Raw genomic sequence first — 26,789 nt, forward strand, 5'->3', positions numbered from 1 at the left:
TTGTCTTCGGCGTGCTTCCCGTCGCCAGCATCGTTGCAGGTCAGGCATTCGTCGGGATCGGCATCAGCAGCAGCGCTTCAAACATCAGTGCCTTCTGATGCCCATTGCGACAGAGCCTAGGATGCCCTTCATGCTCCTCGTCTTCAGCACAGGACCTTGATCGATGCATCCTTCAATTTGAGATCTCGTGCATTGGTTCTGCTTCGGCTGTCTGTCAGGCATTGCGCCTCGTTTCGTCTTGAGTATGTCACTGTCTGCCAGCTTCGCGGTTGAAGAATGCCTGCGAGCATTAGAGGGATTCGAACGATGCATGGCCATGAACTCGCTCATTCCATAACGACCAGGAGTTCGAGTTAATGGCCATTGCAAGCAGTCAACTCTATACATTTCACAACCTCCCGCTTGACCAACTCCACTGCAGGGCACACGGCTACGAATGACGAAGCGACTGCAGCCAGCCCTTCCAGAATGCACACTGATCTGAGATATTCTACGCAACAGCTGTAAAGTCTGCGAGGCATTAACAACAGGCTATGTGTCGAAGATGATGCGCAGGATACAATGTCTGCTTCTCGCCTTTAGACTGGGTCTTCCAAAACCATACGTATTTGTAAGAGCTTGCGACAAAATCTCCAACATCATTCATCTTTCTACTTGGCCTACCTGCTTGTCAACCACTTGGCTCACAAGAAGAACCCACTGCTGGCCGGGAACAGCTTTCTGCAGTCAGGCTGTCCGTGGTCTTGGACTTCCCCACATCTTTGCGACTTGCGACGGGAACAGCAAAATGAGCCAGCTGGCAATATGGTCCCGCTCTCCATCTTCTTGCCTTGTGAGGAGGACCAGTGTCTCGCCGCCTGCCTTTCCGTATTCCTCATCGCGAAACCCATGATACATGTTGCTGCCAGTACATCCATGGGATTCTCCTCCTCTTGACCCATTGCTTTTATTCCCTGCTGTCGGATCCCGAAGCCTCACAATCTTAACCTTCGAGAGTTTCTGAGTTGCTGAAAGGTGGATAGTGCTGTCAGCATATTTGCAGGATTTCTGGATTAGACCGAATTTGCGACAACTTCAAACATAGATGGCACTCATCGTGAGGCAAGACTCAGTCTTTATCACACAATGAGCTGGCCCTGGGAATTTTCTTGCTTGACTGGACAAGCATATTTCGTCCGATCCATGCCCACGAAGTTATGTCAAGCGATGTGCAGACGAGACGCAGATGCTGCTCACATATTCTCGACACACATTATGGGTCGCAACCTACATGGCCCAGATACGTACTGCATTCTCCGATTCTCTGACTGGAGCTCGAAAGAGATACCCGCCCTCAAAGGCAGACAGTGATGGGAGGCAGCACCTAATAGTAGACGGCCCACGAAAGATAGTGGAGTTAATTAAGCATCTCCGCGTATTCAAGCTTTATGCAAATGACATGGACAGCAAATACCAGCAGCCCAGATTGGACAACCTACAGGACGTTCCTATTAGCATCTGCTGGCAAAACGTCAGAACCGCAACGACCGTCACTGGACAAACTGGGCTGCTCGCTGTGGTCGATATCCAACCCTGTTATCCAAACTCATGCCCAAACAGCACAGCCTTACAACTCCTCTGCGGAAGCAAGGCGTGGCTCTCGTTACTTGCTCACTATATTCAGCTGCGTTGGAACAACTCCTCGACATCTGAAGTGCATGGACGACTTCCTGATGTTGCCAGTTTATCGAAAGAGACACTTCTTGAATCTGTGCATGATCACTGAACCCTTCCTCGCTACTCACTCTGTTCGGCAGTCAGATTCTGGTCGTTCCTACGAGGTCGCACGTCGCTCAAATACTGCGCTCCCCACATGTGTTGCAGTTGATCAAGTGGCATTATGCAGCTTTGATCAATTTCTTTAGGCGTCCTACGAATACGCTCATTCCTCGAGGGAAAGAGATTGCTTCCACTACTTAGAAAACGCAACGATCTCCTGGTCACGCTGCACAATTCGCGATTCCCAACACATATCTTGTTCGGGAGTGTCTGACCTTTTGCTCTGGCAAGTGACCTTATGTGTCCACATGAGAGCCCGATCTAAGCGTGCGACTCTTCAGAACAGTTGCGTCGTGCCATACTCCAGCTGAAGACTGCTGTCTAGCTGAGGCTCGAGGCATCTGTTGCGATGAGCACAGCATCTTCTCGGCCATCCCTCAAGTTGCTGCACGAAGACACGACTCCTCCCAGCTCGCCATCTATAAGAGAAGTGGTCCACATCCAAAGGCAATTGCTTTTACTCATTTGCTGCACAAAGTTTCTGCCTAGATGGATCTGGCTGGCTGCGAGCTCTGCTGAGCTGATCAGCGCTCACATTCCTCTCTCAGGTCACGATCGGTGCAGTCTTATCAAACTTCTGGTTGTAGCCGGATCGCACGGCATGCAATACTGTCAGTACGTAAGGCTCTTCTGTCCCCGCTTTGATTTCACAGTCTCTAGAGTCTCCGCCTGCGCTGAATTTCTTTTTGAAAACCTTCGACGCACGGAGTTAACGACTGTAGAGCAGAAGTGAAAATCTGCCAAGTTGCCTCCTGGCTTTTCCCTCAGCAGCCGAGATCATTTTCTTGCCGCAAACTACGAATTTTCGCTGTTCTTGATTCCGTGTACCTGGTCTATCGTCATAGCCTGGTGCCCATCGCGACAGTCACACAACAACAAGGACGACCAATTGTCCAAGACCTGCTGTCGGCTCATCACGATAATGGCAGCTTGAAGACAGAATGTCCTCGACAAATACTCACTGAAGCACGACGGACGAAAGCAACCGGCAAAAGTATGACTTGAAAGGACCAGCTTACCAGCAAAGCAGCCAACAGATGCATACACTCGGACGCGCCCTTGCCGCCTTTGAGCTGGCTCTCTTATACCAGCCGCTCGCAGCCGTGGCTCTCCTCTTGCAATGTCCCTCTCGTGTTCTTCGGAAATCTCCCAGTAGTGTATCTCAGGGAAGATGATTGTAGAAAAACCAGGGAGCCGCACGCACAAAGCGTACGGCTTTGATCGTACAAAATTCATCTCGATACCCTGCAGCACCGTCGGAGCGCTTCCCAACCTTGAAATCAAGCAAATTTGCTACGATCCACGCTGCCACCATGAGACCTGTCTCTCGAATCCAAACGAGTCTCGCCCATTATCGAACCAAAATCCTTGCCATCTCTCGACCACCGCATGTCAGCAAACGTCGTGTAAGAGAGCCCATCGCGATGAACATGGAGATCACTTGCATCCCAGCATCCATTCCATGTTCTGGCGATGCCTGAAACTACAGAACTTGAACGCATCTTGATCAAGGCGTAACCTGAGCAGTGCGGCCGCTCTTCTAGTCCAGCTGCCAACGTATGTCTCTTCTCTGCGATGATGCCTGCACCGCGTATGCGCCCTGCTGCCTGCTTACGATTTCAAGCCTCTCAGGAAGCTCGCAGCTTCCCGGAATAACATGAGATTGCTCACAAGCCATCATCTCTCGAAATGGTCCCATGTCTGACGATGCATTGCAGGAAATGTTTCCTCAGCAAAGATTGAAGCGACGCCGATCTGCTACATGCCTGGCTGTAGAGCAGTAACGGCTGCATCCGCAGACTTGCTCCATTCTTGACGATCTTTGCACGTGAATCGGGGACGAATTTTGTGACTGCCGGACCTGCAGCGACAGCCCGGCATTCGATACCAAGGAATACGTAAATGGATTCATCTCAAGGGAATATGACAGGCACGGCTTCCATCAAACCCAATAATGGCGGAGAGATGGCTATCCTCGTGCCCTGCTCCCAGCGTCCTTTTCGTCGACCCCAGATGACAGGTGGCTACGATCTCTGACTGAAAGCATTAGCAGCACTGAGCAAGGAAGCCAGATTTTCGACAGTCTGTGGCCATTTCTGAGACAATCGAGATCCGCTTTAGAATCAATGTTCTCTCACATTCATGGTGCAGGTCCTCTAGCAAAGATTTGGAGATGCTTGTAGCAGTGCATCTCGCAAAGCGTCATGCTGGGCAGCTCACATGAACGCTCTGGCTCATGCTGGACAAAGCAGTTCATCCACTTTCGCAGCGCTGAGCCGGATCTCAAGAGCAGTGATCATACCAACTGGACTAGCAAGCTTCAGTGTTACGCTTGGAGCCGCTTGCTAAATACTCCTATACGCCTTAATTTTCTGCTAATATTCGTCTTGCGATTAGCTCTAGGTCGAGATCGTGTTAATAGGGACGAAATATATATCGTCATATGTCGCTCGGGAGAAAAGAAGGCGTCAGATTAATCATATGAGCAGACGACACCACACCGAGATCATTACTGTCGTATTTCCATCGTCTCTTCTTTTGCTAGCCATCTCGGCGAAATATGTGCCTCTAGCCCTCCTCGAATTGCCATGTCCACTATAAGCTTGCTCGGTCCACAGGGTGGAAGACGTCTGCTCCCTACCAATAGTAAGAAGACGCTTCTTCGTGCCTCAAGGGCTTTTCTGATGCTAATAGTCTCTGCCAGACTCAATCTGCCTGCCTTCGAATAGGAATGGCATGCGAGTCAAATGGTCAGATAATGAATCAGTGGCCTCGTCTCTTCTGCATCTCACCATCTTACGTGTACTGCCATTTTGCATACGTAGCGATATGCTCAGAGGAGTACGTTTCAACGGGTCAGGTTTCGCTGGCATCGGTCTTACAATGCTTGTTGTTAAGCCCGTGCTTTGCTTTTGCTCTCCAAGTATGCCAGACCTGGGACCCGAGGAGCTCTGAGCTCAATCGCAGGAGTCTACTCATAACAAGTTTCGCTAATGAGCTGTAGGGCTAATTGTTGCTTTGCGCACATGGCGGTGCCGATGGCGGTAACGGTGTGCACCACGGTGTGGAGGTCACGGGGCGTACCGCGGTATGGAAGTGCGGTGCACACCGCGGTGTGGAGTTGACGGTGCGCACCGCGGTGTGGAAGTACGGTGCACACCGCGGTGTGGAGTTGATGGTGTGCACCGCGGTGTAAGGGGACGGTGTGCACCGCGGTGTAAAAGTCTGCACCGCGGTGTGAAGGTCTGCACCGCGGTGTGGATGACGGTGTGCACCACGGTGTGACGGTGTGCACCGCGGTGTGGAGGACGGTGTGCACCGCGGTGTGGAGGACGGTGTGCACCGCGGTGTAAAGGTCTGCACCGCGGTGTAAGGGGACGGTGTGCACCGCGGGGTGGAGGACGGTGCGCACCGCGGTGTAGAGAACGGTGTGCATCGCGGAGTGAAGGTCTGCACCGCGGTGTGGAGGACGGTCTGCACCGCGGTGTGGTTGACGGTGTGCACCGCGGTGTGGAGGACGGTGCGCACCGCGGTGTGGAGGACGGTGTGCACCGCGGAGTGGAAGCACGGTGCGCACCGCGGTGCGGAGGAAGGTGAACACCGCGGTGTAGAGTACGGTGACGGCAGCCTGCGAGAAAGATCATTGTGTAGATCACATCGCGGAAGAACTTGGCAGCAACCCAGCTCAGCCAAACACATCTCCTCGTTGATTCAGTAGCCCGTCTTCGTGATGCATGAGGTTGTGTCTGACTCCGAATCAGGCGCAATAATCGCACTCGCCTCATGGTCTTCACAGATATCCCACAGCTATCCTGCATGGCCATACTATGACAGACCATCTGAAAGACTCAGCTTGATCCAGGAAAGCAACAGAGATAGTGCCCAGTCAGCCTCTCAAGCACTCGTCGCTGTGGTGCAGCAGTAGACGTCTGACGAGTGGCAAAACGTAGAGAGTTTTCACAGAAGCTGCCATCGACACTTGCTCGACATGCGCCTTGTAGGAACCATCATCTGGTGTAAGGCAGGTGAGTGAGTGATTGCGACCACTCATCATCCATCAGAGAACATAAAGTTTGCAATGATCACGATTTCGCCTGCGTCCAAGCACAACTCCAGCTGTTCAGGCCAGATCGACAGTATATCAGAATTGGACTCGGCGGGCGTGATGATGGACAGCTATGCTCTTCAATGCCGCTCTGCATCGTTGCAGCCCTCATCCGCTTTCTGTCTCATTTGTTTGACCGGCTCTGTCGATCATCGTGACAAGGAATTTCTCTTTGAGTTAAAGGACCGGCGTGGTGCAGCTTTCGAAGCCGAGCTGCAATTTGAAAACAAGGGACAATCGCCTGACAGTCTGCGTTGAGCACCGTTAGCAAGCAAGCTCGAAGCAGCATCGCCTCTCGTTTGATTTTAGTTCAATATAAACGCTGCTCACGATGCGGCCAATTTAGACAATGCTAGCGTAGGTCCAGTTCGAGACACGATTCTGGCAAGCGTCAATAGAAAAGAAGACGATATCGAAGCTGACTCTCCCGCCAGACGTGTCCATCTTGAGAGATATCCGAGAAGTTCGTACTCTCATGGCTCAGATCTCAGATCCTGACGGCCCACACTCTGAGAGTGTAGACTCTGAGGGTGTGAGGGCTCGACAGTTTGGATATCCGGGAGTTTGGGGCTCTGAGGGTATGAGGGAGTGGGTTTTGGGACACTGAAAGTCCAGAGTCTGAGAGTTCGGAATTTCATGGTCTGAGAGTCTAGGAGTTTGAGGAGCTGAGGTTTATCAACGATATTGGGAGCAAAGACTCTTGAGCAATCTGCAGCGTGCGCGTGTTTTCTCAATGATCATTCACTTTCTTCAAACCTGCCGACAGTCAAGGGGAGGGAGCTTATGTGTCATATCCCATCGCAGGTCTGACAATGTGACATGCTCAAAAAATTAGCTAAGCGTTCCGAGAACTGCAGAGTGAAACCTACAAAGAGGCAATTCAGTCGCCCTTGGAAGAGCACTGCCCGAATGCTGCAGAGATGCTGTGGTCGTCGAGCATGAGTCTGCGAAAATGATGCATTCAAATTTTGGGATCAAAGCATGTGCTGGACCATCGACCTCGTATCTTTGAAGCTCGTGTTTGTCCACACGACCTTCGGGACTGCCGACGAGCACGATTTATACCAAAGAGAAAGGAACAGCGTTGCAGGACTCATCTGCATAGCTGAATGCGCAAGATGGCGCTTTGCCAGAATGACCGGCGCTCGTCCGCAATCTCGTTATACGGTTGTGGAAGAGTGGGTTCGACTAGCCCGCCTCTTGAATTATGGCGGCACTTAGTCTACGCAGCTGATCCTGAGCAAGCCATGGTCGTGCACAAATTGAAATGACAGAACCTTGCTGTACGCTCAGTTGTCCTTGCGATCCAGAGACAGCGACGGAGGGCAGCCGGGAAATGTAGCCCTACGTTCTGACCCGTAAGGGAGAGAGACCACGGTATGTAGACAGCACTCTCTCCGTTCTCACTATTGAGGAGACTACAATGGGGCTCGGACTTACCTTCGCCTCCAAGGGGTAGAGCTAGAGAAGATATTTTCGATGTACGTCTAAATAACGGACAGTTTTGATCGACGAACTATCTTCGGATCGTGGTATCGATCTGGGCTGCAACATGTGGAGCACACATTCTACGATAGGATTCACGCTGTGCAAGATGCCAAATGATTATGCTCTGCAGTAAGCAAGTCCGGCCTCCTATAGCTGTCCATAGTGATAGAAGTAGCGAATGGGTTCCCGCTTTCTCTCGTGCATGAGACGATATCTAGGTCATTGAGGTACAGTTTCGAGGATCGTGCTGGAACTGTTGCTCACCTCTCCGACAAGATTTTCCTGATTTGGCGCAACAAGTCTTCGTGTACCATCCACAACACCTGCTGCACACGTCCAACTGAGATTCTGGCACCACGGGTGGTCGAAGTCCCCGTTTTCTTCGAGCGGAGTATCTTCCGAGCGTATGTACGCCTCAGCTAGCCCAAATCGTAGAGCGTCATGTGGACACATTTTCCGGTTTCCGTTGCCAGTTCGACTGGAGCTTGGCTGATGCAGATGTCTCGCATAATGTTCATCTCTTTTTGGCAAACGAATTAATGCGACAGACCAGCTTGAGGAGCCAGAATGTCCTGGGGAAGGCTGAGATGGTTTGCAGGAAAAGTGGCGATATTCCTTGGAACACAAAGCTATGAAATCCGGACGGACGCTCTGCAGCGCTCATCTTAGGACGCTTTGCCAAACGAAGACTAGCACGGGCTATGTTCTATTTTGTGGATTGGGTAGACTCCTGCAAATCGAAGACGAAATCAATGAGCTGGATGCCGAAGTGGCCCACAGCAGGGGGACAGAGATTTGAGATCCAAAGATGGGGGCAACCAAAAGAGTCGGACGCCAATGAGACGCACAGCAGGGAGACAGACGTTTCAGGTCAAAATACGGGTGACAGCGCAAGCTGAGCAGACGCCGCTTTTCGCCAACACCACCAAAATGGGCCACTGGAGCCACAAAAGTATCTTGCTTCAATACCAACTGTTTGCACATTGTGCTCGTCCTTGTCTTCGGTATCGTTCCCGCAGTATTTCTCCAGAAAGCAGATCTCTTTATTACCTTCGGGACAGCCTCGTCGATCGCAAGGGGAATCTTATGCCTCAAAGTCACGCAGTATCTCCGTTTCTTCGTGCCGCTCGGATCTTCGTATTATGCGTCGAAGCTATCAGTGAAAGACGGCGGAAGAGAGAGTGGCAGTTTGTTGGTGGCAGCGAGACATTGCTGGAACCTGGTCATCACGAGTATCGATGGCGCTTCGGCTCCTACCTCAGGTCGGTCCAACACTTCATGTCTCTCCGTGCAGATTTTGGCTTTTGTAAAGCATGCTACAGAACAGAGAGACCTCCACGAGTTTCATCAGCACAAGAAAGGTGCTCCGATTCTGTACACTGACTGGCGGGAAGGAGATTACGTTGCTGAGTACGCTGATTGAACGCAGCTCCGGTAATAAGCCGTTCCATTTGCCGTTCGCACATCGCCTGAAGATCTCATCGAAGAATCTTTCCTTACAAATGTTTTCGTGCGTCTATGTATTATCGCGAAGCGTTTGGAGCGTTCGCGGAAGGGACTCGTATCGCGTAAGTACCTAAGATCCGTACACAAGGTCCGTTAGACGGCGCTTCAGTCGAGTGTCCTTCGCCAGTAGTCTCGCACTAGATGCTCTGCTCGGCCAGACAAATTTGTTTCGTGAATCAGACAGCCCAGCTCAGCTCCTTCGGGTTCGTTGTCGCTGTCGTGACCCAACCCGCACCTTTCGATGCTCCATACATGAAGTAAACCTCTTTCCGCCGTCATTTGTGCGAGGGCAGCCTGCTCGCAAGAGCCAGCGAATTCTTCGTAACCGACTTACTATAGATACGTCGGATTCTCTAGCAAAACCTCCACCAAAAAAATAGGGCTGAATGCGAAGCAAATCCTGCATGAGCTGTTGCTGCATGGCCATCCCTCTGCACGCACTCTCGTAGACGTGGTTAACAATATCGAAGCTCGTTGAATGAAGGAATCTGGCGGCACGGACCATAGGATCATCTTCCTTAACTCTGCAACTTAAAGAGGATGCTCTCAGATTGAGAAGACAGACGAAAGAGTGCATGAGCTCGCTGCACAGCTGAACACGGTCTTAGACGAGGAACGATCCGCGCAACCAAGAGATTGTGGATGGGGAAGTAGTTCAAGCATTCAGCCGTAATGTGGAAGAGACGTAGCGCCCTCTTCGGGGGCACATGCTCTTGAGTACTCGTTGCTGTGTGCCACATCGTAGCTCTTCAACAGATCACGGAGCTCAGCCTCCATCTTTCATTCGGCAACCGAGGCTCACTCTGCAAGAATTGGAACTCGCGTTAAATTTCGCGATTCGCCATTTGCACTTGAGGGTTTTCCTTCGGTTCCGCCACAGTGCAGGCAAGAAAGGAACTCAGCAGCAAACCACGATCTTAATGGAAACTTTAGATAGCTGACCCAAGGTTTCCGGAAATCGACAGCGGGCAGTGGAACTTGGATGGAGACGTGCCTGATCCAACGGTCCAATGACAGCGAGCAGGAATCAATCTCCGTACATCATCAATAGCTGCGAAGTTTTCATGACTAGAGGCTTGCCTTCGTGATAGATAACAGAGTCCTACGCCAAAGACGGAATGCATATGCTGGCGAACATCCCATGATCACGATCTGTTGAGCTGCAGCGACGGATTGGAATTTCATTCGAGCAATTCGCACCATGTCCGTTCATTCCGTGCTCTGATTCGTAGTTGAGAGGACAATCGTGCACAACATTCCAGCCAGCGGAATGAATATCACGAATTGCCTGCTGCAGCGGCTCAGGGGTGAACATTATCCCTCAACGCTGCACCAAGCACTTCATCGTATGGACTATCCCGCAGATTGTGGAGCGGTTTTGCAGATAAAGGAGCTACAAACGCTTTCGATCGGATTTGGCAGGATAATAGCCACAAATCTGCAGCAAATCTTGACGGAAGGTGACTCCTTGCATTCCTCACAGCAGCAAGATTCCTAGATCTCGTCTCCGGGTCTCAGATGGGTTCTGCGTAAGTCTGCTTGTACACAGACGATAAGGGTGGAAGGTGAGGATGTTGAAGACGCACTTCATAATCGTGCAAGCTCGTTGTTAGCATCTTGCACGTACCCTTTGGTACAGCTGACCGCACGTGAATCGTGAGACAAAGGACACATCCAGCGGTACGGATCAACTCGTCACTTACTGATCGTCGAGTACTGCATCTCGCAATAGTTGAATCAATCGTGCAAGCTTCAGCATTCCCGCTTGTTGATTTGGAAACGGCACCAGTACGTACTGTGAGGCTCCATCCAAGCCTATTCAGCTACCATCTTCCAGGATCTCCAAGGTTGTACGTTTGTGGTTGGCTGTCTTGAGCTAGAGTTGTCAAAGTACATTCGGAGGCTGTAGAGTTGGAAAACTGGAGAACCTCCGCGTTCGCAGCCTTTCTCTTTTAGTATTCGGCATTGCTGATCCATAGCAGGAGTTTCGTTGGCATATTGACGTGGTTCTGTACTTCAGAATCTCTGCTTCTCGCCATTCTTCTTCGTACCATTACCACGCGAGGATCGACACTTTTGCGAGGAATTCTTGCTTCGAAGGATGATAATGAATGGGCATCCACGGGACGCAATGCCTGCGACTGGCGTCTCTTATGGCGCGCAAAGGACGGAAACGTACTCCGCAACCTGTGACCAGTTCAGAGAAAGCGAGAACTGGAAGGGTCCATCTCCAGTTTAGCGAATTCGGTCTACAGAAACGTGCATAATCGGCCAGCAATAAGTCGGGACCTGAAACTGCACAGATACTTCTGGCACTGATCTCAGCAGGCTTCATGTACAGCGTCATCTCGCAGTTGGAGAACAGCCAGGTTCAGACGAGGCACGAATAGAGTTGTCAAGTTCATGGCGAGTACGATTCCTTGAGGTCCAGTCATCTTCAAGGTCTGCATTCTAGCAAACCATTGCGATATCGCCACCCTGGCGTCCTTTGTCTTGTCATGACGATCGAACCAATTTCAGGATTATAGCCGCGGAGATGGACAGCCTCAGCGTTCGCAGTATAGCCAACGCTGTAATGTCTTCAACGCTGCGGAGACTTGGGTATGCGCAAAGATCCTCACCTTGCCACATTACATTGGGCGCTGCCGTCACCGATAAAACCGTTCCAGCACGGACGAGGCGATATGTGTGGCCTGGGAATGGATTCTCGCTGCGAGATGGACGAGAAACCGGCGATGAAGTGCGAGGAAGTGAGCAGGCTTGCACAAGGCTTGATGTCAAGTGAAGAGCGTCGTAGACTGCGACAGTAGACGGAGCTTATTCTGATCTCGGTGCACAATCTGATTCTTGACACGTTGCTGAAGCTCGACAATCTCCGGAGGATGACAGCTTGTCTATCTCGTAATGAGCTCGATGCCTGGCAGCTCGACAACCTTCGCCACGATTCTTGTCTTTCGTCGCCGATATGAGCTGAGAGCGCATGGAGCTCTCTACTCTGATCTTGATCTTGAAACGCTGAGCCAGTGAGATTCTGCAGCCGGCACGATTTCGCAGCAGCCTTGCAGAGCATTTTGGCAGATGTTGTTCAAGTCCGTACTGTTTGCGAAGGCTTCAGCTTGTACTTTGGCAACTCTCGTTGCGGTTCAAGCGAGACTCGTTGTCGTTGTCGCTCCGTAGCAATTGCGCTCGTGTGTTGCACTGAAGAGGGCATTGCTGCAGTGCTTGGATTGCATCAGGTCGACACGTTGAATATAGCTTGGCAACATTGCTCGACCATAAAGTATGGTACCAGTCAACGCCTTTGGGGTCCGGTGGGACCCCAAAAGCACATCACACGCCTGTCAAGACTGATATCTCGCCGCAACGCAGTCGCTCGAGTGGTGTTGCAGGCCGCGGACAGTTGGTTCAGTATAGAGACAGCAATCGACGAAGGGTTGATCGACGCCGTGACTCGCGCTTAGACTGGGACTCATGTGTTCTTTATTCGCGCTCGAAGGCTGCTTCAAGGCTTTGTCGCTGATCTGCTGAGCAATTAAATGGATCTTGTCGACGAGATCTGGGAAATTCGGCAGTACGTCTTAGTGGCAACCTTTCGGACGGTCATCTGCCACTGGTGCTGGAAAGACTGTCCGAGGTCTTCGTCTTGAGGGACACGACAAAGCCGGAAAGCGACCCTTGAACGCGAGTTCCGGAGGATATTGAGCTGCCAGGAATCTGAGGACAAGGTTGGCTGCTGCAAGAGATCAAGGAACGATGAGCGTCGTTATTCCAGACATTGGACTTTAGCTGCCTCTTCTTGTAACACATCCGCGCGGTTCGGTTTGTGGCTGTCATCTGAGTTTCGGAAGGAAAAGTGAAGCGAAAGTCCGGGCCTTGGCTGCAACGGCAGCTGAGGAGGCGGCAGACTGGATATGTTACCGGCAAACAACCAATGTCTCCCAGAAATGTCGAGATCGCTGAGCTTGACGAAGTATCGAACTGCTATCGTCCCGGGATGCGTTGACTCTAGATCCACTTCTGCCTCCACCGGAACGCGGCGAGCAGCGCCATCACCCGTCACCACCGCCAACAGTTCTGCTGCCGCCGCGCGTTCAAGCGTCTCCATGGGTGCCTCTTCCTCCTCCGCACCCAACACCGCTGCCACCTCCTCCCGCGTTCCTCCTTTCGCCGAGGTCGGCATTCTCGAAGCCATCCCAGAGACCTCGACTGAGTGTGAGTGGCAGGCCTTGCCACAGAGCCTGGCCAGCTCGAATTTTCTACGCGATTTTTGGCAGAATGCCATGGCCATGGCACCAAATGCGGGTTGGGAGCACAAGAAGGATACTTGGTTGGACGGAGATGCCTCGGAGCGCCGTCTGCGCAAGGCCATTGCACTTGATGGTCGTGGGCGTGATACGACTTGGACGGCGGTGGGAGGCCTCCCAATACAAAACTTTGCGTGCAAAGACTGCCCAAAGGCCGGCGTGCCATGCATTCGCAGCGTTGGCTCTGGCGATGACGTTCGGTTCGGGGTGCTGCAGAGCAAGAAGGATGGATTCGACTACTTTCCCAACCATTGAAACGCTTTTTTATAGTCGTCGAATACCAGCTTCTTGCTCACATGTGAGATATCTCTCTGCACACTCTCAGTTCTCTCTCGAAGAGGAAGTGCTAGAGACTAGATCTGTCTCTGGCAGATGGTAGCCTTCGGAGCGTGCAAGGGCTGGTCACGGCCAGAAATGACGTCTCGCTGTCGCTTCGACACATGCCCGCAGCAGTGCATAGAGGTAGATCATGCCTCTTATACCTACTCAATCGTGTCTTTTAGCTGAAGGAGTTAGAGGCTCGACTTTGCCCAGGTGGAATTTCACGGCTACCACATCCCAAAGCATTCCCAAGATGAGGTCCGAAATTTCCGAATCGCGCGCTTGGCGAACATAGACTGTGGTGGAGAGTATTGCGAAGGACATCAGCAGATCGTTGACTCTCCCAAGGAATCGCGACCAAGTTCCGCTCGAAGACCGCATCAATGATCAGGGCATATTTTTTACGTTCAGAGCGTACGAAATGACCTGACCGACGCAGAGAGGTCTATTGCCGTGAGGGTTTCCTGAGTTCGCGACCAGGCTGGAGCAAATCCTTCGTTGTCGCTTGAGACGCCTCTCTGTCGAAAATTCGATACACCAATGACTCTGCCCTAGGTTCTGCCGGCCGGATGTTAGCTTGACTTCTTCTGCTTGCCCACGTGGTCTTCCCGTGGCGGCGGCCATGCTGTTGAAGGCTGGCTCCGAAGGCAACGCCGGTGGAGGCTTTTTCGGCAGCCAAATCTGGCCGTCTGGAGATGGGTGATGGGGATGGAGAGCCGTGGATAGCGCTGTAGGAGGCGATGATCCCGAGTAACTCTGCGGCAAAATCACCACATTCACGGCGCTTGCGATCTAAAAAAGAAGCCTGACAACTCGCTCGTTAGCAGGGAGTGTAGATCTGAGTATTACTGACTCTGAACGGATAGCTCGAAGGTGCATGCTTTGGAGCTGAGATTCGTTGACCGAACAGGCTGAGCCGATCGTAGAGGTCTCCTACTCTATCGTCGCTTCTCGTCAACTGCCCGGCTACGAAAGTATATCGACCCTCCTTTCGCCATCATCGACGCATACATCAACAACTCCTCACGCCATTGTTATCAATGTCAGTAGCCATAACCGAATCGCTGATCGTAATACGATCCCGGCCCTGCACCTGCCCAGTATTACGCGCAGCATCTGCCTTCCACTCCTGCGTGTACAATGCACAAGCTTGAAACTCATGCGTACCATTCCGCCTCTGCACATAAGTGTTGTAAAAACGACACGCAGGCCGATTGCGGAGAAGGTTGAACTGGGACGTCTCCCGACAGTGCTGCTCGCAGCGCTGAACATTAAACTGGCCATCTGTCCAGCGACGAACTCCAATGTACGTTGATTGGCCAGCACAGTTCCTTCCAGCGTTGATGGCGGCATTGCCGAGCGAGATGGGGGCAGTGAAGCGATCAGCCACGCCAGCTCGCAAGTTGGCGTACATGTTCGATCCGCGTTCAATCTGACCGGGTGTAAACTCGTCCGTGCTGGAGAAGTTGTTAGCATGGACAACGCCGCGAGCGCATTGAGAGAAAGAGAAGAACATACCAAGCATCATCAGTATAATCCATGTAGTTGAACACACTGTCAACTCCAGGCTGATCCGGACAGCTATCTTGTCTCTCATTGCCTACCGGACAACTCCAGTTGGGATCCTTCTGTGCCGGTGTGTCGTCCACAAAATCTCCAGGAGCGTCACACGTAGCTCCTTCGGTGTGAACGTGGAAGAGACCAAACCAATGTCCAATCTCATGAATGGCAGTACCTCCATTCCTTCGTCCAGGCGCAGTGCCTCCAGGCAATGTGGCTGCTTGCTGAGTGCAGCCGTCAATGGCCCGCATGTAGTCGGATGGGTTAGGCTCGGGGTAGAAGCCTGCCAATGTTAGCACTTATCGTCCGACTACCCGATCCTGAGCACTCACAATACCCAGCAAGATCCCGACCCAGCGCACTGACGAAGTACATGTTCAAGTCATTGTAGCCACCCCTCCTCAACGCAAGCTTCATGTCAAGCTCCTGTTGCGTCAACGGCTCGAGCGGAATCCAAGCATTATTGACGACCCAGCGTATATCCCGAGTGACCAGTGTAATGTCCCATGCAGCAAAGGCATTTCTCATCAAGCGCAGCTGAAAATCATGTCAATGGTGGATAGCTCCCGAGTGCTTCAGCAGAAACGCACCTGCTCATCAACCTGTGCCTGGGTGTAGTTCCCGCTCGATGCCTCATCGGTCACGATGTTGACGTATACATCAATGGTCATTCCACTTCGAGCAAGTCGTGCATTTTCGACAGTCGGAGGGACCTCAGGCGGCGCCTCACCAGCAGCTTCTAGGGCAGCAATGACTGTCTCCGTGGGAGGTCGAACAATCTCACATGTTGGGAAAGGTGCATCCTGGGCTGACACCGTCGTTATAACGGCCGTGGCCAGCAAAAGGTCAGAGAGCTTCATGTTGATGTGATCGTCCCACTCAACGATTGTGCATCGCAAGTCTGAATATATGTATTCGCCGCGTCGGCCTTCGATCGGTCTAAGTCTCGGAAGATAGCAACATGCTCGACGCGGTATGCATCTAGCGGCTAGTCTTTGCAAATTGTTGAAACATGACTGGTTTGTTCGCGACAAGACTGTGCTAGAAAACAGCAAGTGTTACCGCTTTCTTTCGGCTCTGAAAAGATGCAGATCCCCCAGGTGTTGGCATTTTATTATCCGGCGGAGGAATACGATACGTCTAGCCCAAACTGGTGCTGATGTTCATATAGCCGATGCTTAATCTGCATTCAGTTTTCCCCCACAGCTGGGCATTCCCGTTGCGTCCTGGGCATTCGTGGATAAGGGTTCAAACATTCTTGGAGCACACGAATGCCAAACCGCACTGTCTAAATCTGGAAGGTGCTAGTACCAGCTCAACATGCCGAGTGTAGAGAGCTTTGCGTTGTTCGTCACAGGTTGCAATGCCGCGCCCGATAAGTCGGCGTGGCTCTGTCGCACCGGAAGATCTGAAGCGATACTTCATTGCAAAACCTGCGTCGCCTGGCATAGATCCTTGACAAAGCCTTCAAGGCATCGCCGAGGGAAATTATTCTTAGATCTCGAATAACTCGCTTCATGGCGAGATCGATGCTTTCCCAAGCCATGCGTCAGAGTTCTCTTCTCTGGGATTTCACGCAAACAGTTTGGCGAAACGTGGTCGATGCTCAGGCAGCGGCCTACTCAGCTTCCTTTCCAGTCGTCAACCACGAGAGGTAGAAAAGCTGCATCTTCTGGAAAATAAATGTATTTCCACCCGAAGTATGGACTCCAAGGCGACCACAAGGGCGCATGCCTTTCTTCGAGTCAACCATCATGCACTGGCTTCAGCGCAAGCTGCATTGACGAGATATGTCAGAAGCCCTGAGGTTGTCAAGCAAGATACAGATTCTCTCTCCGGCGGTCGTGAATGGTCCCTGCGCATCTGCTGATTTGCGTCCCAGAACTGTGTTGCACAGAGCTACTTGAAGCTGCATTGATGAGAATTGATCTTGCAATGCAGCATCCTGCACTTGCAGCGTGGGTTTATTCAGACAGACGAGCCGAGTCCGTGGAGAGCAGGACGCCGCTGACCATTATTGCTAGTGTGTCCGAAGCACTGGGTCGATAATCACTCAATCCCAACTCTCAACACTCTTTCCATACACTTAATCAAAATCATTGCGAGGGTCCAATTGAGGTCTAACGACCTGAAATCCCTTGGGCTCCTTTGTGACCCGGCTAGACAGCCATGACACCGCCCGTTGGTACGATTTTCGAGTCGCCGACATCCTACCACCAATCGCTGCCTCATGTTGTGTGCTTGCATCAGCCACAAAAATCTGCTGTCTTCCACGTGGCGCGTAAATCAGATCGGATTCTCGAAAGCTAAAGTCGTGCCAACGAGAGTCCAATGCTACAATGTCGTTTCTGTTCCAAGAATCAATCGCCTCTTCGTCAACGGCAGCAACGTGGATCGCGTCTACCAAAGACGATGAAGAAGCATCCGAGACTCTGTCGGGATTCGTTGTTGTCAAAAGCTCGATTCGGCTTTTGCTAGGCTGCCTATAGAACGTCGGCTTGGTAAGGTCTGCGAGTTGTCGTTGTTCTGGTTCCTCGAATGACCCTTGCAAGAGGTTCAGGTTTGAGTTCGGCCTGCGCTTCAACTGGCGAAGACCGTAGGCCTACAGACGCAGTTCTATTAGCAAAAACGTTCACGGGAAGGAGTGCAAATGGGCGCCTTACGGGAGCCTCTTGTTCATCCTCTCTGGTCATGCACACGCAGATTGCCAGAAGTCGGTATGCACACGGCAAGCAGAACACAAACAGCAAAGCTGCAGCGTGCAGCGCGAGGATGGAGCAGCCGATGATATTCCTCGTCGATTCTGCAGTGACGCCAGGAAGGAAAGCAAACATGGGTGCAAGAGCGACCGATCTGAAGCCGGCGCTCGACATTGACACGAGCGTGGTCGCCTCGAAGTACCAATCGCTCAAAGCCGACACAGCTTCGCAGGCGCAGAGCAGTACCAGCTGTGCCAGAGGCGGAGAGTCCAGCCATGCGATTGCTGCGCTGCGGATGATGGTCAAGACAAAGCCTAGGAGCACATGTAACTCTTCTCGGCGTATATGGACTTGGCTCCTCGGGGTCTCCACTGCAGAGAAGGAATCGTGTCGAATACGAGTGAACAGCCAGACAAAAGACAGCAGGACAACCACAATCATGCCGAGGGCAAAAGCGGTGTGGTGAACTGGAAATTTTCTCGCGTAGTGGACCTGGTAGAAGCTGAGCGTGCAGATAGGCAATGCAAAGCAAGAGAGCATAGCTTTTGAGATTGCCGCCAGACGGCCATTTGAGGGTCGGCTGAGGTGCATTCCGGTTGCAGGTGAGTGTCGCGACCAACATCTGGACACCTCGAGGCAGAAAGCGGCGATGATAATAATGATTAGCACGGCAATAACCATATTGTACCATGTAACCATCGTCTTCGGCGCTCCGACCATTTGATGCATCAGCTCAATGCCATAAGTCCCACCGTAAGTGCCGTTGAACTCATAAATGCCATCATTGATGCTCGAGTATACTGTGCCATATCTCAGTGGACCAGGAAGTAGGAGGCTGGGGCCATTCAAGTGGCTGACGACTGGCTGAAAGAATGTCGGATAGTTCAGTCCGAGCGTGCTGAATAGAAACACGAATTGAAGGTACAACAAGCATTGTCGAGCATTGTCCCAGAGGCCGCGCCGACCATTCGAGCGAACATAGCGGCCAAAGAGAACCTCAGCCACCTCGGCGAGAAGCACGAAAAGCAGCACGCCTACAGGTCCGTATCTCAAGGATCGTTGCGTAGCTGAGCCCGCAGCAACCACAGCATTTCCGGCAACGCAGAATGTCTCTGCTGGCCGACCCAGAGTAGCCTGTACCTCCAGTTGGATTGTCGAAAACGACAAGATGGGGCCAATTTCAGTCGTGACCGGCACGACCAACTCTGCAACGTTCCAAGGTGAAGCGCATTGTACCTGGGCGTCCTGTGGAGCATGATGGGTCATATCAGATGAAGTGAAGGTGGAGCCAGTTCCGAGGACGATCGATACATTTTTCGGTGCGCCATCGCATCGATTCTCGGGCGCCAGCTTGCGGAGATCGAACGACAGAATGTTCGTGCCATTGGAGGACTTTGCGAGCTTCACATTAGCAAAGGTGAAGTTGTGGCCTTCCCAGGGAGCCCATATCCCGGTTGTGTCGCCAGGACATGGTGTCGACTGGATGTAAGCCGCTGAGCTGTACTGTGCGAGGCCAGCAAGTATCAGTGCAAGCCTGGCAGTGCCGCGAGTCATGCTGCTGGAAGACGACCGAGGTGGTATGGATACTTGATGAAACGAGTGACTTGATCCAATGCAGCGGCGTTTGCAACTGCAACGCGTCAGGTAGGCATTGTTGCAGTGAAAGAGTACCAAGGACAAATCGAAACCATGGTCAGGAGCTGATGGAGATTGTCGTCGCTCAGGGTTCGAACCAACAAGTTAGCGTGCAAAGTTTGTGTCAAATTGGCCACGAATACGAGGCTGACGAACTCTCGCACGATCTTCGTGCGTGTGGAACTGGAGTGTGACTGCCTTAGGCAGGAATGAGGCCTGCTAAGTCTGATCGCTGTGTTCACACGCCGCCTGTACTATCACCTCTCTGGTCCTCTGCCAATGGACTACGACCCATGATCTGCCCAGCCATAAAGGCGAATTTATCGAGCGATGAGAACTCCCTCTAGTGTCTTCGTGCGGCATGTTGTGAACAGCGCATCGTGGCTGGGCTCAATTCGGCAATTCCCGACCTCAGCTCCCAAGTTCACTCTTGAAACAGGCATTAGAGTTGTCGCCAGAATGCATCTTTTGATCCAAGAATAGAGGACTTGTCTGCCTCAGAAGTGAAGAAATCCTCACCCAGCATGGACCTACTCACAACCCAGGGATTGTGAATGGTGCAGATGATGTTGCCCTTCACGATCAAATACATAGGCCGCTAACGTCCCGTAGAACTCACACATGTGGGGGTCACCCACGTAATCTCAGGCGACCCATATCATATCTGCAGGAATTTATAACTCCAGCGGCGAGCTTGGTGGCATAATAATAAATAAAAGGTGGCCTCAAGACACCTATCCAGCTGGATTGCAGCAGACCTCGCAAAACTAATTCGGCTCCAGCAGGCCGTCTTCAGCGCGAGAATGCTTCTCCTATGAGATCTTGATTGATGGCAGAACTCGACATATTTGTCAGTTAATCGCAGAAAACCCAATGCTCATGAAGATGAAAGCTTGCAAGCCTGATGCACCGTGTCGATGCGCTGGCCGCACAGAATAATACTGTGCTACCACGAGCCTATTGTACACCGGCGTAGCGCAGAAGAATGGACAGAAAGTGAACAGGCACCAAGGCATCCAGGCACGAGAGTGAATTAGCAAAATCTTCAGCCAGCACGTGACGCAATCTAGACTATAGGTCATTTCTCTGCCTCCCGCACTTGAAAGACCTTCATCATCAGCACACTCCGTTTCAAACATGGACGACGACAAGATGAAGCACTCGCAAGCCCCAGGCAGCGGACTCGAGCCGCTCGACACAGGCGAAGAAGGCTGCGCATCTCCTCAAGAGCCACAATCCGAGTCTTTGACCAAGGACGGAACCGATGCTCTGATCAGAGAGATCGAAGCAATGACGGATGCCGAACTCCAGCAGGCTCTCGTCTACGAGAGAGCGGAGCGTGAAGCCCTGCTGAAGAGAAAGGAAGAATTGCTACGGGAAAATGCAAAACTCCTCCAGGAGCAGGTGAGGGTTCCTTGATAATGCCAAACTGTTGCTTGACATGCTGACCTTGCGTCTTAGGAGGAACTGGCCATCAAGATCGCCGAGAAGATTGTGCGAGGAAAGATCGCCGAGGCTGCTCGCGAAGAGCGTGACAAGATGCAGACCGCGCTCATCAAGGAGCTCCAGGCGAAGGAGGCTGAGCTGATCAGGGACATTAGCCGACTCAAGGCTCAACGCGACAGCGGCAGGTCTGCGAGCAAGGCAGGACCGAACGAGTAGCTCGACACTATTTGGGATGAGAACATCGCCCTAAGAGTTTTGGTCGGGCAGCTGAAGGAAGTATGGAGAAACAGCACGGGTAGGAATCGAAGAGGCGTAAGAGAGGTTCAAAAGACGCACAATGTGCTTCAGGACAAGGCTACGAACCCCTACAGAGTTTCTCTGCTTTGAGTTGAAGCTTGCAAGAAGATGCAGCGTGACTGTATGGCCCAGCGGCATCGATGTCTCATAGGCATCTGACTTTGTCACACGATGCATCAAGCATAGTCGTATGATCGCGATGAAGCGAATGCACTGCAATTCACCAGAGCGCTGATTAGGAAGCGTACCATTTACAAGAGAGGCAAGGCCTTTTGTGCCATGCCACTGGCTACAGGCGTATGTTTTTGTAGCAACCATTCCCAAAGAGCATTTCGTACCTGGAAATATCGATGACTTCGCCACTCGGGAAGGTAGCAGCGTCATCAAATAGTGATGCGGTAATATATTTCAGTACTGGTTCAAGCGCAAAGTCGCCTTCTCATAATCGCTCCAACTGGCTGGCCGCTCCCTGGCGTTGCTACTGCAACGTAGCCAACGTCGTCCTCCGGTCTGAGATCTCCAAGCTGGACCTTCATATTCTGACATCGTCGAGCAATGTTAACTCTATCATCTAAGGAGCTCTTGGATCCCGTCTTGGCATAAGGATTGTCTCGAAGAGAGCTGACAAAGTCATCAAGCACTATTGGGCCCGTCCTGCAGCTGTCAAGGTATGCAGAAACGAAGCCTGCACAGATCAGTAGACATGACAGACTGATCAAGATGACCAGCCATAGTCTATGACAGCGTAGAATGAGTTGAAATGTTTCCACGGAGCTCACTGTAGCCCGGATTCCATATTGTGGCGTAGCGTCTGAAATCATAACCGCTAAGCCCGAGCTTCTTTTCTTTTCCGATGGCCATGAAAGGTTCCCACCCACCGCGTACGGTGCGATAGTCACAAGCCAATACATATTGATCAACTGTGAGAATCTCTGCGAGAACAGCTCTGGACCAATCTCACCTATTGGCTTCGAGGAGTCGCCGTACATGAAGGCGTGCTCGGAGTCAGGAAAAACTGCTCCAGCTCTGTATATTGAGTCAAATCTCCTGGACTCACAGCGTTCATAAACTGCCGGAAGAAGCTCTCAGAAGTGTAGCTTGAAATAGAGAAGTCGCAGGCAAGCTTCTGTCCCACGCCATCTAGACCGGTCGCTGTACGCGGACAAGGTGACTCGATTGACTTGCGTACTGCCTCGACTGTGCAATTGTGGGCGCCACCGTAGCATGTCGCACGCGCATCAGTGTAAGTCGTCGTCATGTTGCACCATGCTTCTGGTGATTGGAAACCGATGGTCCGAGGACGACTGTTGTTCCAGCGATGATTGGCCGTAAGGTCTCGCAGGATTGCACCTTGAGCTTCGACCTCTCTTCCAGATCCTGCAAGGCCAGTATAATTGTAGAGATTGACGGAAGCATTGAAGCTCGAGCCGGGCAAATCAAGCGGCCCATAGGCTGTTGCCTCATCACGCAACGTGAACACACTCATGTCCACACTGCAGTCAAGGTAGAAATACGATGTCTGCACAACGAAGGATGAATTGACGTTCTCGGGAACGCCAGCGAGCGGTATGCCAAGTAGCGCGAAATTAGTAGCACTTGGTTCTATGCTGGTGTCATGCCATGCAAATTCATCCGAGTCGGATTACGCTTCAAGCATTTGCACATGAAAATTGCCATACATGTCTCGCCGCCCGTCTTTGAAATCATTAGAGCTAGATAATGCTGCAATGAATTCGGAATTGGCAACCACACCATAACTTCCCTCTCCGTTCGCGTAGCTGGCCAGGGGCTCACTTCCGTTGTTGTCTAGATGATAAATTGTGGTTTAATATGCAGTCTTAAAGAACGAGGACGATACTCCTCGAAGAGCCGATTGTCCAGCCAGTGGCGATAAGCACCAGGTAAGCAGTATAGCAGGTGTGGAAACAGTGACTATACGGAGTCGAAATAGTGACAGGAATGCGGACTCCAATGACCGGCTGGCCAATAGGCCCTCCAGCAACCCTAGAGCGACAGATTTCTCCAGTCTCCATGAGGCAATCGCCGTCATCAACTGACCTATGATGGCCGTGAAGACAATAGGAAATACCGAAGGGCCCTGTATGCAGTCAGCAGAGAGGTCGACAGCAACACCGCGAACCAGACGCACAAATGCCGCAGCGTCAAGCAACCACTCGGCTTGCGCGTTGCCCTCCAGAGGTTGTCCATCTTGTTGGAATGCAACCGCGGCAAAATACAGAAAGTAAATGGATAAAAGGCCAGTCTGAAGCGAAAGGCTGGCTCCTGCGAGATTCTCCTTGTAGCTGCGCCCTGGCGTTCCAGTCACGGCTTCAATTTTCGAATCAGATTGCAACATCGTCATCTCACTAGGCTTGTCTGGGATCTCCTGCACGGAGTCGTGTTCGTTCGCTGATGCGGTGGCCACATCCTCCTCTGACGAGCACACCGGGCCGCGATGGGGGCTACTTGATCTGCTATTCGCAGTCGAAGGTACCCTGGGGGCTGGCTGAGAGGTGCTTGTAGCATGCGCACATGAAGACGTATCAGAGGCGGCTACAATAGGTCGCTGGGGATCTTCGTCCTGCACCGAGAGCGGCATGGTCGATGAGCAGAGAAAGCCGATGGCCCACAACACATAACACGGTGATGGAGTCAGATATCTTTGATCTGGCCTGCGCACACTCCACTCGTAAGCAGATGCTGAACCGCACACCGGCGGCCTGGTACCACCCTTCCATAGAACATTATTGGACAGATCCTGTGTGCGACAGCCCAGCTGAACGTTGTGGCTTGCCGAGCCTCATGCATCGCCGCATCCCTCCCTCATATATCCATGTATTGTGGTTGATTGTTGTGCGGCGGATGAGGCTATGTTTGACGACCAGTGTTCTGGGATGTCAAGCTTGGGCGATTTATGTTCTCTAATCTACACCGGACCCTCCATGAGCACAGCCACATCAACTCTGACTGCGTGCAAGGTCGAGAACATTGCAGATTACCGAAGCAAAAGAAGTCATCGCCAAGGAGAGGCGTCCATCAAGCTTAGAGATTGGCCGGAGGGGATGATGCTCGAAAGCTCTAGAAGTCGTGTAACCACACCTCGCATTGACATCAGCTCGGTCGTGGCTGACCATGGGGTACGCGCAGGCGACACTTGCAGCGTGCAGTGCCTACGTTGATCCAACTCCTCCAATCAGCTTTCTATCGCCATTCATGCTACTAAAGGCGGTGTAATCCGGACACTGTACACAGCCTTCTCCCTCACTACACGCATCGCTCAACGTCTAGAGTACTTTTCTTGTCGACAAGGATTATCTTCTCCCTGCCGTAGGAGCGTTGGACTACTTCAAATTAGAATACGCGGAATCGGGTCCCCATATTCACTTACATATCTTAGAATAGCGAAGCAACCTACCATGTGCCCGCCCATACTTGTATAGATTGTCTTATACATAACCTAGAAAATCACCAAGCACTAGTAGAATCTTCTGCGGCTGTTAAGAGCAGCGGCAAGACCTGCACAGATTTGTAGGGACAACGGAGCAATCACGCGGACTGTCCAAATTTCATAATAGCGTAGGACAGCTTAGGACGCTGCTACCGCTTATAAAGTCTAGCAAAAGGCAAGGCAACTTAGTATGTTAGGTGGATTCTGAATATGCCAGAAGAACTTTTTAAGGTTAAAGTCGAAGACGTTTGGGAACGCGAAATTAGTAACAACACCTAATCGTGAATAGCTTTCACATGCGCCATGTCTTCTCGGCTAAGGTCTCCGTTAGCCAGTGCTCTACAGGTCTACACATAGGCGCTCACTTCTGAAAAGAAGGAGTGTAGCTGGTCGCCACAAAGCAGCCCGGCATGGTGTTTGATTAAACGCAATCCTCCTTGTTCCAATGCTACGATAATCAGGTGTGCATTTGGTCTCGTTGTCTAAGTTTTGCTCCATATGCCCATATCATCCATGGCAACGGCCATCCAATCACTACCGCTGATCCTGCGAGCAATGTATTCCCAAAGCCATAGCCAAGGCTGTGGAACATGCTTGGTGTGACTATCGAGAGCCCAAATCCTACCAGACACCGCAGGATGTAGACTCCTGCCATGGCATCTGTAGCTCGCTGCTCGTATACATCGGCAATGTACAAGCTCGTGAATTGCAATACAATAACCTCTCCCGCTGCATACAGAGCCACACCAAGATTCGGTACGACTGGGAATAATCGCGACTGAGCAGACCATCCGGACAATAGTAGTCCGGCTGGTAACAAGAGTGCTCCAAACACGAGAGCAGGCGTCCTGTACTCTGGCCGAGCAGAATCTGCACGATTTGATCGTATCGTCAACTTGCGATACGACCATCCATTGAACGGCCGAACTCCGAGCGATCCACCAATCTCGCCCACAGCGATCGCTATGAAATTCAGACTGGCCAGGTCAGACCGCTGGCCATATCCACGTACCCAAACATCCTCAAAGGAGACAAAAGACATGTACACAATTCCATATGTCACAGCCGCGTACAGTGCCAACAACTGCGTTGTTGCATGCAAAGTGAAGATTCGCAATGGTCTTTGAAAAGCTTCGTTCACGGCTGTGCGAAGGATTGTCTTCTTTGCACCGCTGGTATCGCTACCTATCAGCGGAACGTGCGTCTCTTGGAGGAAAATGACTGCGACAATCTGCACGACGGCACTTGCAATCGAAATGCAGAAAAATGACCACCGCCATGTCAAGTGCTTGGTGGTGAAGGCTCCAATGATGGGTGCTACAGCGGGCCCTAGCTGGACTGGCAATGTGTATATTGGAATCATCCTCGTTCGTTCGTCTGCTTTCCAGCAGTCGGTCAAAATACCAATACCAAGCTAAGCTCATGGTCAGTACCTCTGGTCTCGGTTCTGGCTCCACCAACGTACCGTAACAGGCCCACTGCCGCCAAAACCGCTGAGGAATCTGAACCCGCACAAGCTCGCGTTGGTGCTTGCAAATCCCGCAGCCGTGTTGAAAATGAGAAAAACGAGGCAGCTACACTGCAATACGCGAACTCGTCCAAATGTCGATGACAGTGGCGCAATGAGAAGTGGGCCGAAAATATATCCGAGCAAGAATGCCGACAGAGGTAGTGCTGTCAGCTGACGATCTCCCACTGTTCCAAACTCACTCGCTATCGTTGGCAGGGCAAATGAAGGTGACGATGCCGCAAGAGACGAGACAAATCGGAGGCACCCAACGAGGAAGGTCGTGCGTAGTTTTTTCCCATGGGACCAATCGCGAGCGGGGCGAGACTCTTCGTTGAAATTGTTGTAAGCAGGAGGTTCGGACTCATCCACAGACGATGGAAACTTCGCTGTGAAGGATCGTTCATCGGTCATCCTGTTGATCTCGGCCGGGTCTTTTTGATGGGTTTGTCAATGGGGACAGTGACAGATGCGGACCTGGAATGAACAGAAGCCTCAAGTACAGAGAAAGTGTACAATACAATGCCACCACGGGTAGTGGTCCCAGGTGTTGACGTTCATGCGAGGTAGTGCCCACTCCGAGACCGGCCCCAATAGATTGGTGTTCCTAACCCTAAACTAATGTCTCGCAGGGTCCACGCAGTTCATGCAAGGC

General features: G+C 51.8%; 6 protein-coding genes across 6 annotated transcripts; 2 read left to right on the top strand and 4 right to left on the bottom strand.

The window, feature by feature from the left end:
• Positions 1–13,020: 13,020 nt before the first annotated feature.
• On the top strand, positions 13,021–13,476 carry CKM354_000624800 (uncharacterized protein; the record flags this gene model as incomplete). The annotated part of the gene is made up of 1 exon (XM_044801554.1): positions 13,021–13,476. The coding sequence occupies one exon, from the start codon at positions 13,021–13,023 to the stop codon at positions 13,474–13,476; it is 456 nt and encodes a 151-aa protein (XP_044657489.1).
• Positions 13,477–14,554: 1,078 nt separating this feature from the next.
• CKM354_000624900 (uncharacterized protein) lies at positions 14,555–15,962 on the bottom strand (the record flags this gene model as incomplete). Its single annotated transcript, XM_044801555.1, has 4 exons — positions 14,555–14,999; positions 15,061–15,385; positions 15,435–15,639; positions 15,693–15,962. 4 exons carry the CDS (start codon positions 15,960–15,962, stop codon positions 14,555–14,557), a joined length of 1,245 nt encoding a protein of 414 aa, XP_044657490.1.
• Positions 15,963–17,188: 1,226 nt separating this feature from the next.
• On the bottom strand, positions 17,189–19,355 carry CKM354_000625000 (uncharacterized protein; the record flags this gene model as incomplete). Its single annotated transcript, XM_044801556.1, has 2 exons — positions 17,189–17,704; positions 17,766–19,355. 2 exons carry the CDS (start codon positions 19,353–19,355, stop codon positions 17,189–17,191), a joined length of 2,106 nt encoding a protein of 701 aa, XP_044657491.1.
• Positions 19,356–20,573: 1,218 nt separating this feature from the next.
• On the top strand, positions 20,574–21,098 carry CKM354_000625100 (uncharacterized protein; the record flags this gene model as incomplete). Its single annotated transcript, XM_044801557.1, has 2 exons — positions 20,574–20,840; positions 20,898–21,098. 2 exons carry the CDS (start codon positions 20,574–20,576, stop codon positions 21,096–21,098), a joined length of 468 nt encoding a protein of 155 aa, XP_044657492.1.
• Positions 21,099–21,598: 500 nt separating this feature from the next.
• Positions 21,599–23,778, bottom strand: CKM354_000625200 (uncharacterized protein; the record flags this gene model as incomplete). Its single annotated transcript, XM_044801558.1, has 4 exons — positions 21,599–22,177; positions 22,237–22,781; positions 23,238–23,277; positions 23,329–23,778. The coding sequence occupies 4 exons, from the start codon at positions 23,776–23,778 to the stop codon at positions 21,599–21,601; spliced, it is 1,614 nt and encodes a 537-aa protein (XP_044657493.1).
• A 1,306-nt stretch (positions 23,779–25,084) lies between these two features.
• On the bottom strand, positions 25,085–26,548 carry CKM354_000625300 (uncharacterized protein; the record flags this gene model as incomplete). Its single annotated transcript, XM_044801559.1, has 2 exons — positions 25,085–26,041; positions 26,093–26,548. 2 exons carry the CDS (start codon positions 26,546–26,548, stop codon positions 25,085–25,087), a joined length of 1,413 nt encoding a protein of 470 aa, XP_044657494.1.
• Positions 26,549–26,789: the final 241 nt, after the last annotated feature.

This window comes from Cercospora kikuchii, assembly GCF_019650295.1.
Source record: "Cercospora kikuchii DNA, contig_00004, whole genome shotgun sequence".
In the NCBI taxonomy this organism is placed as follows: domain Eukaryota; kingdom Fungi; phylum Ascomycota; class Dothideomycetes; order Mycosphaerellales; family Mycosphaerellaceae; genus Cercospora; species Cercospora kikuchii.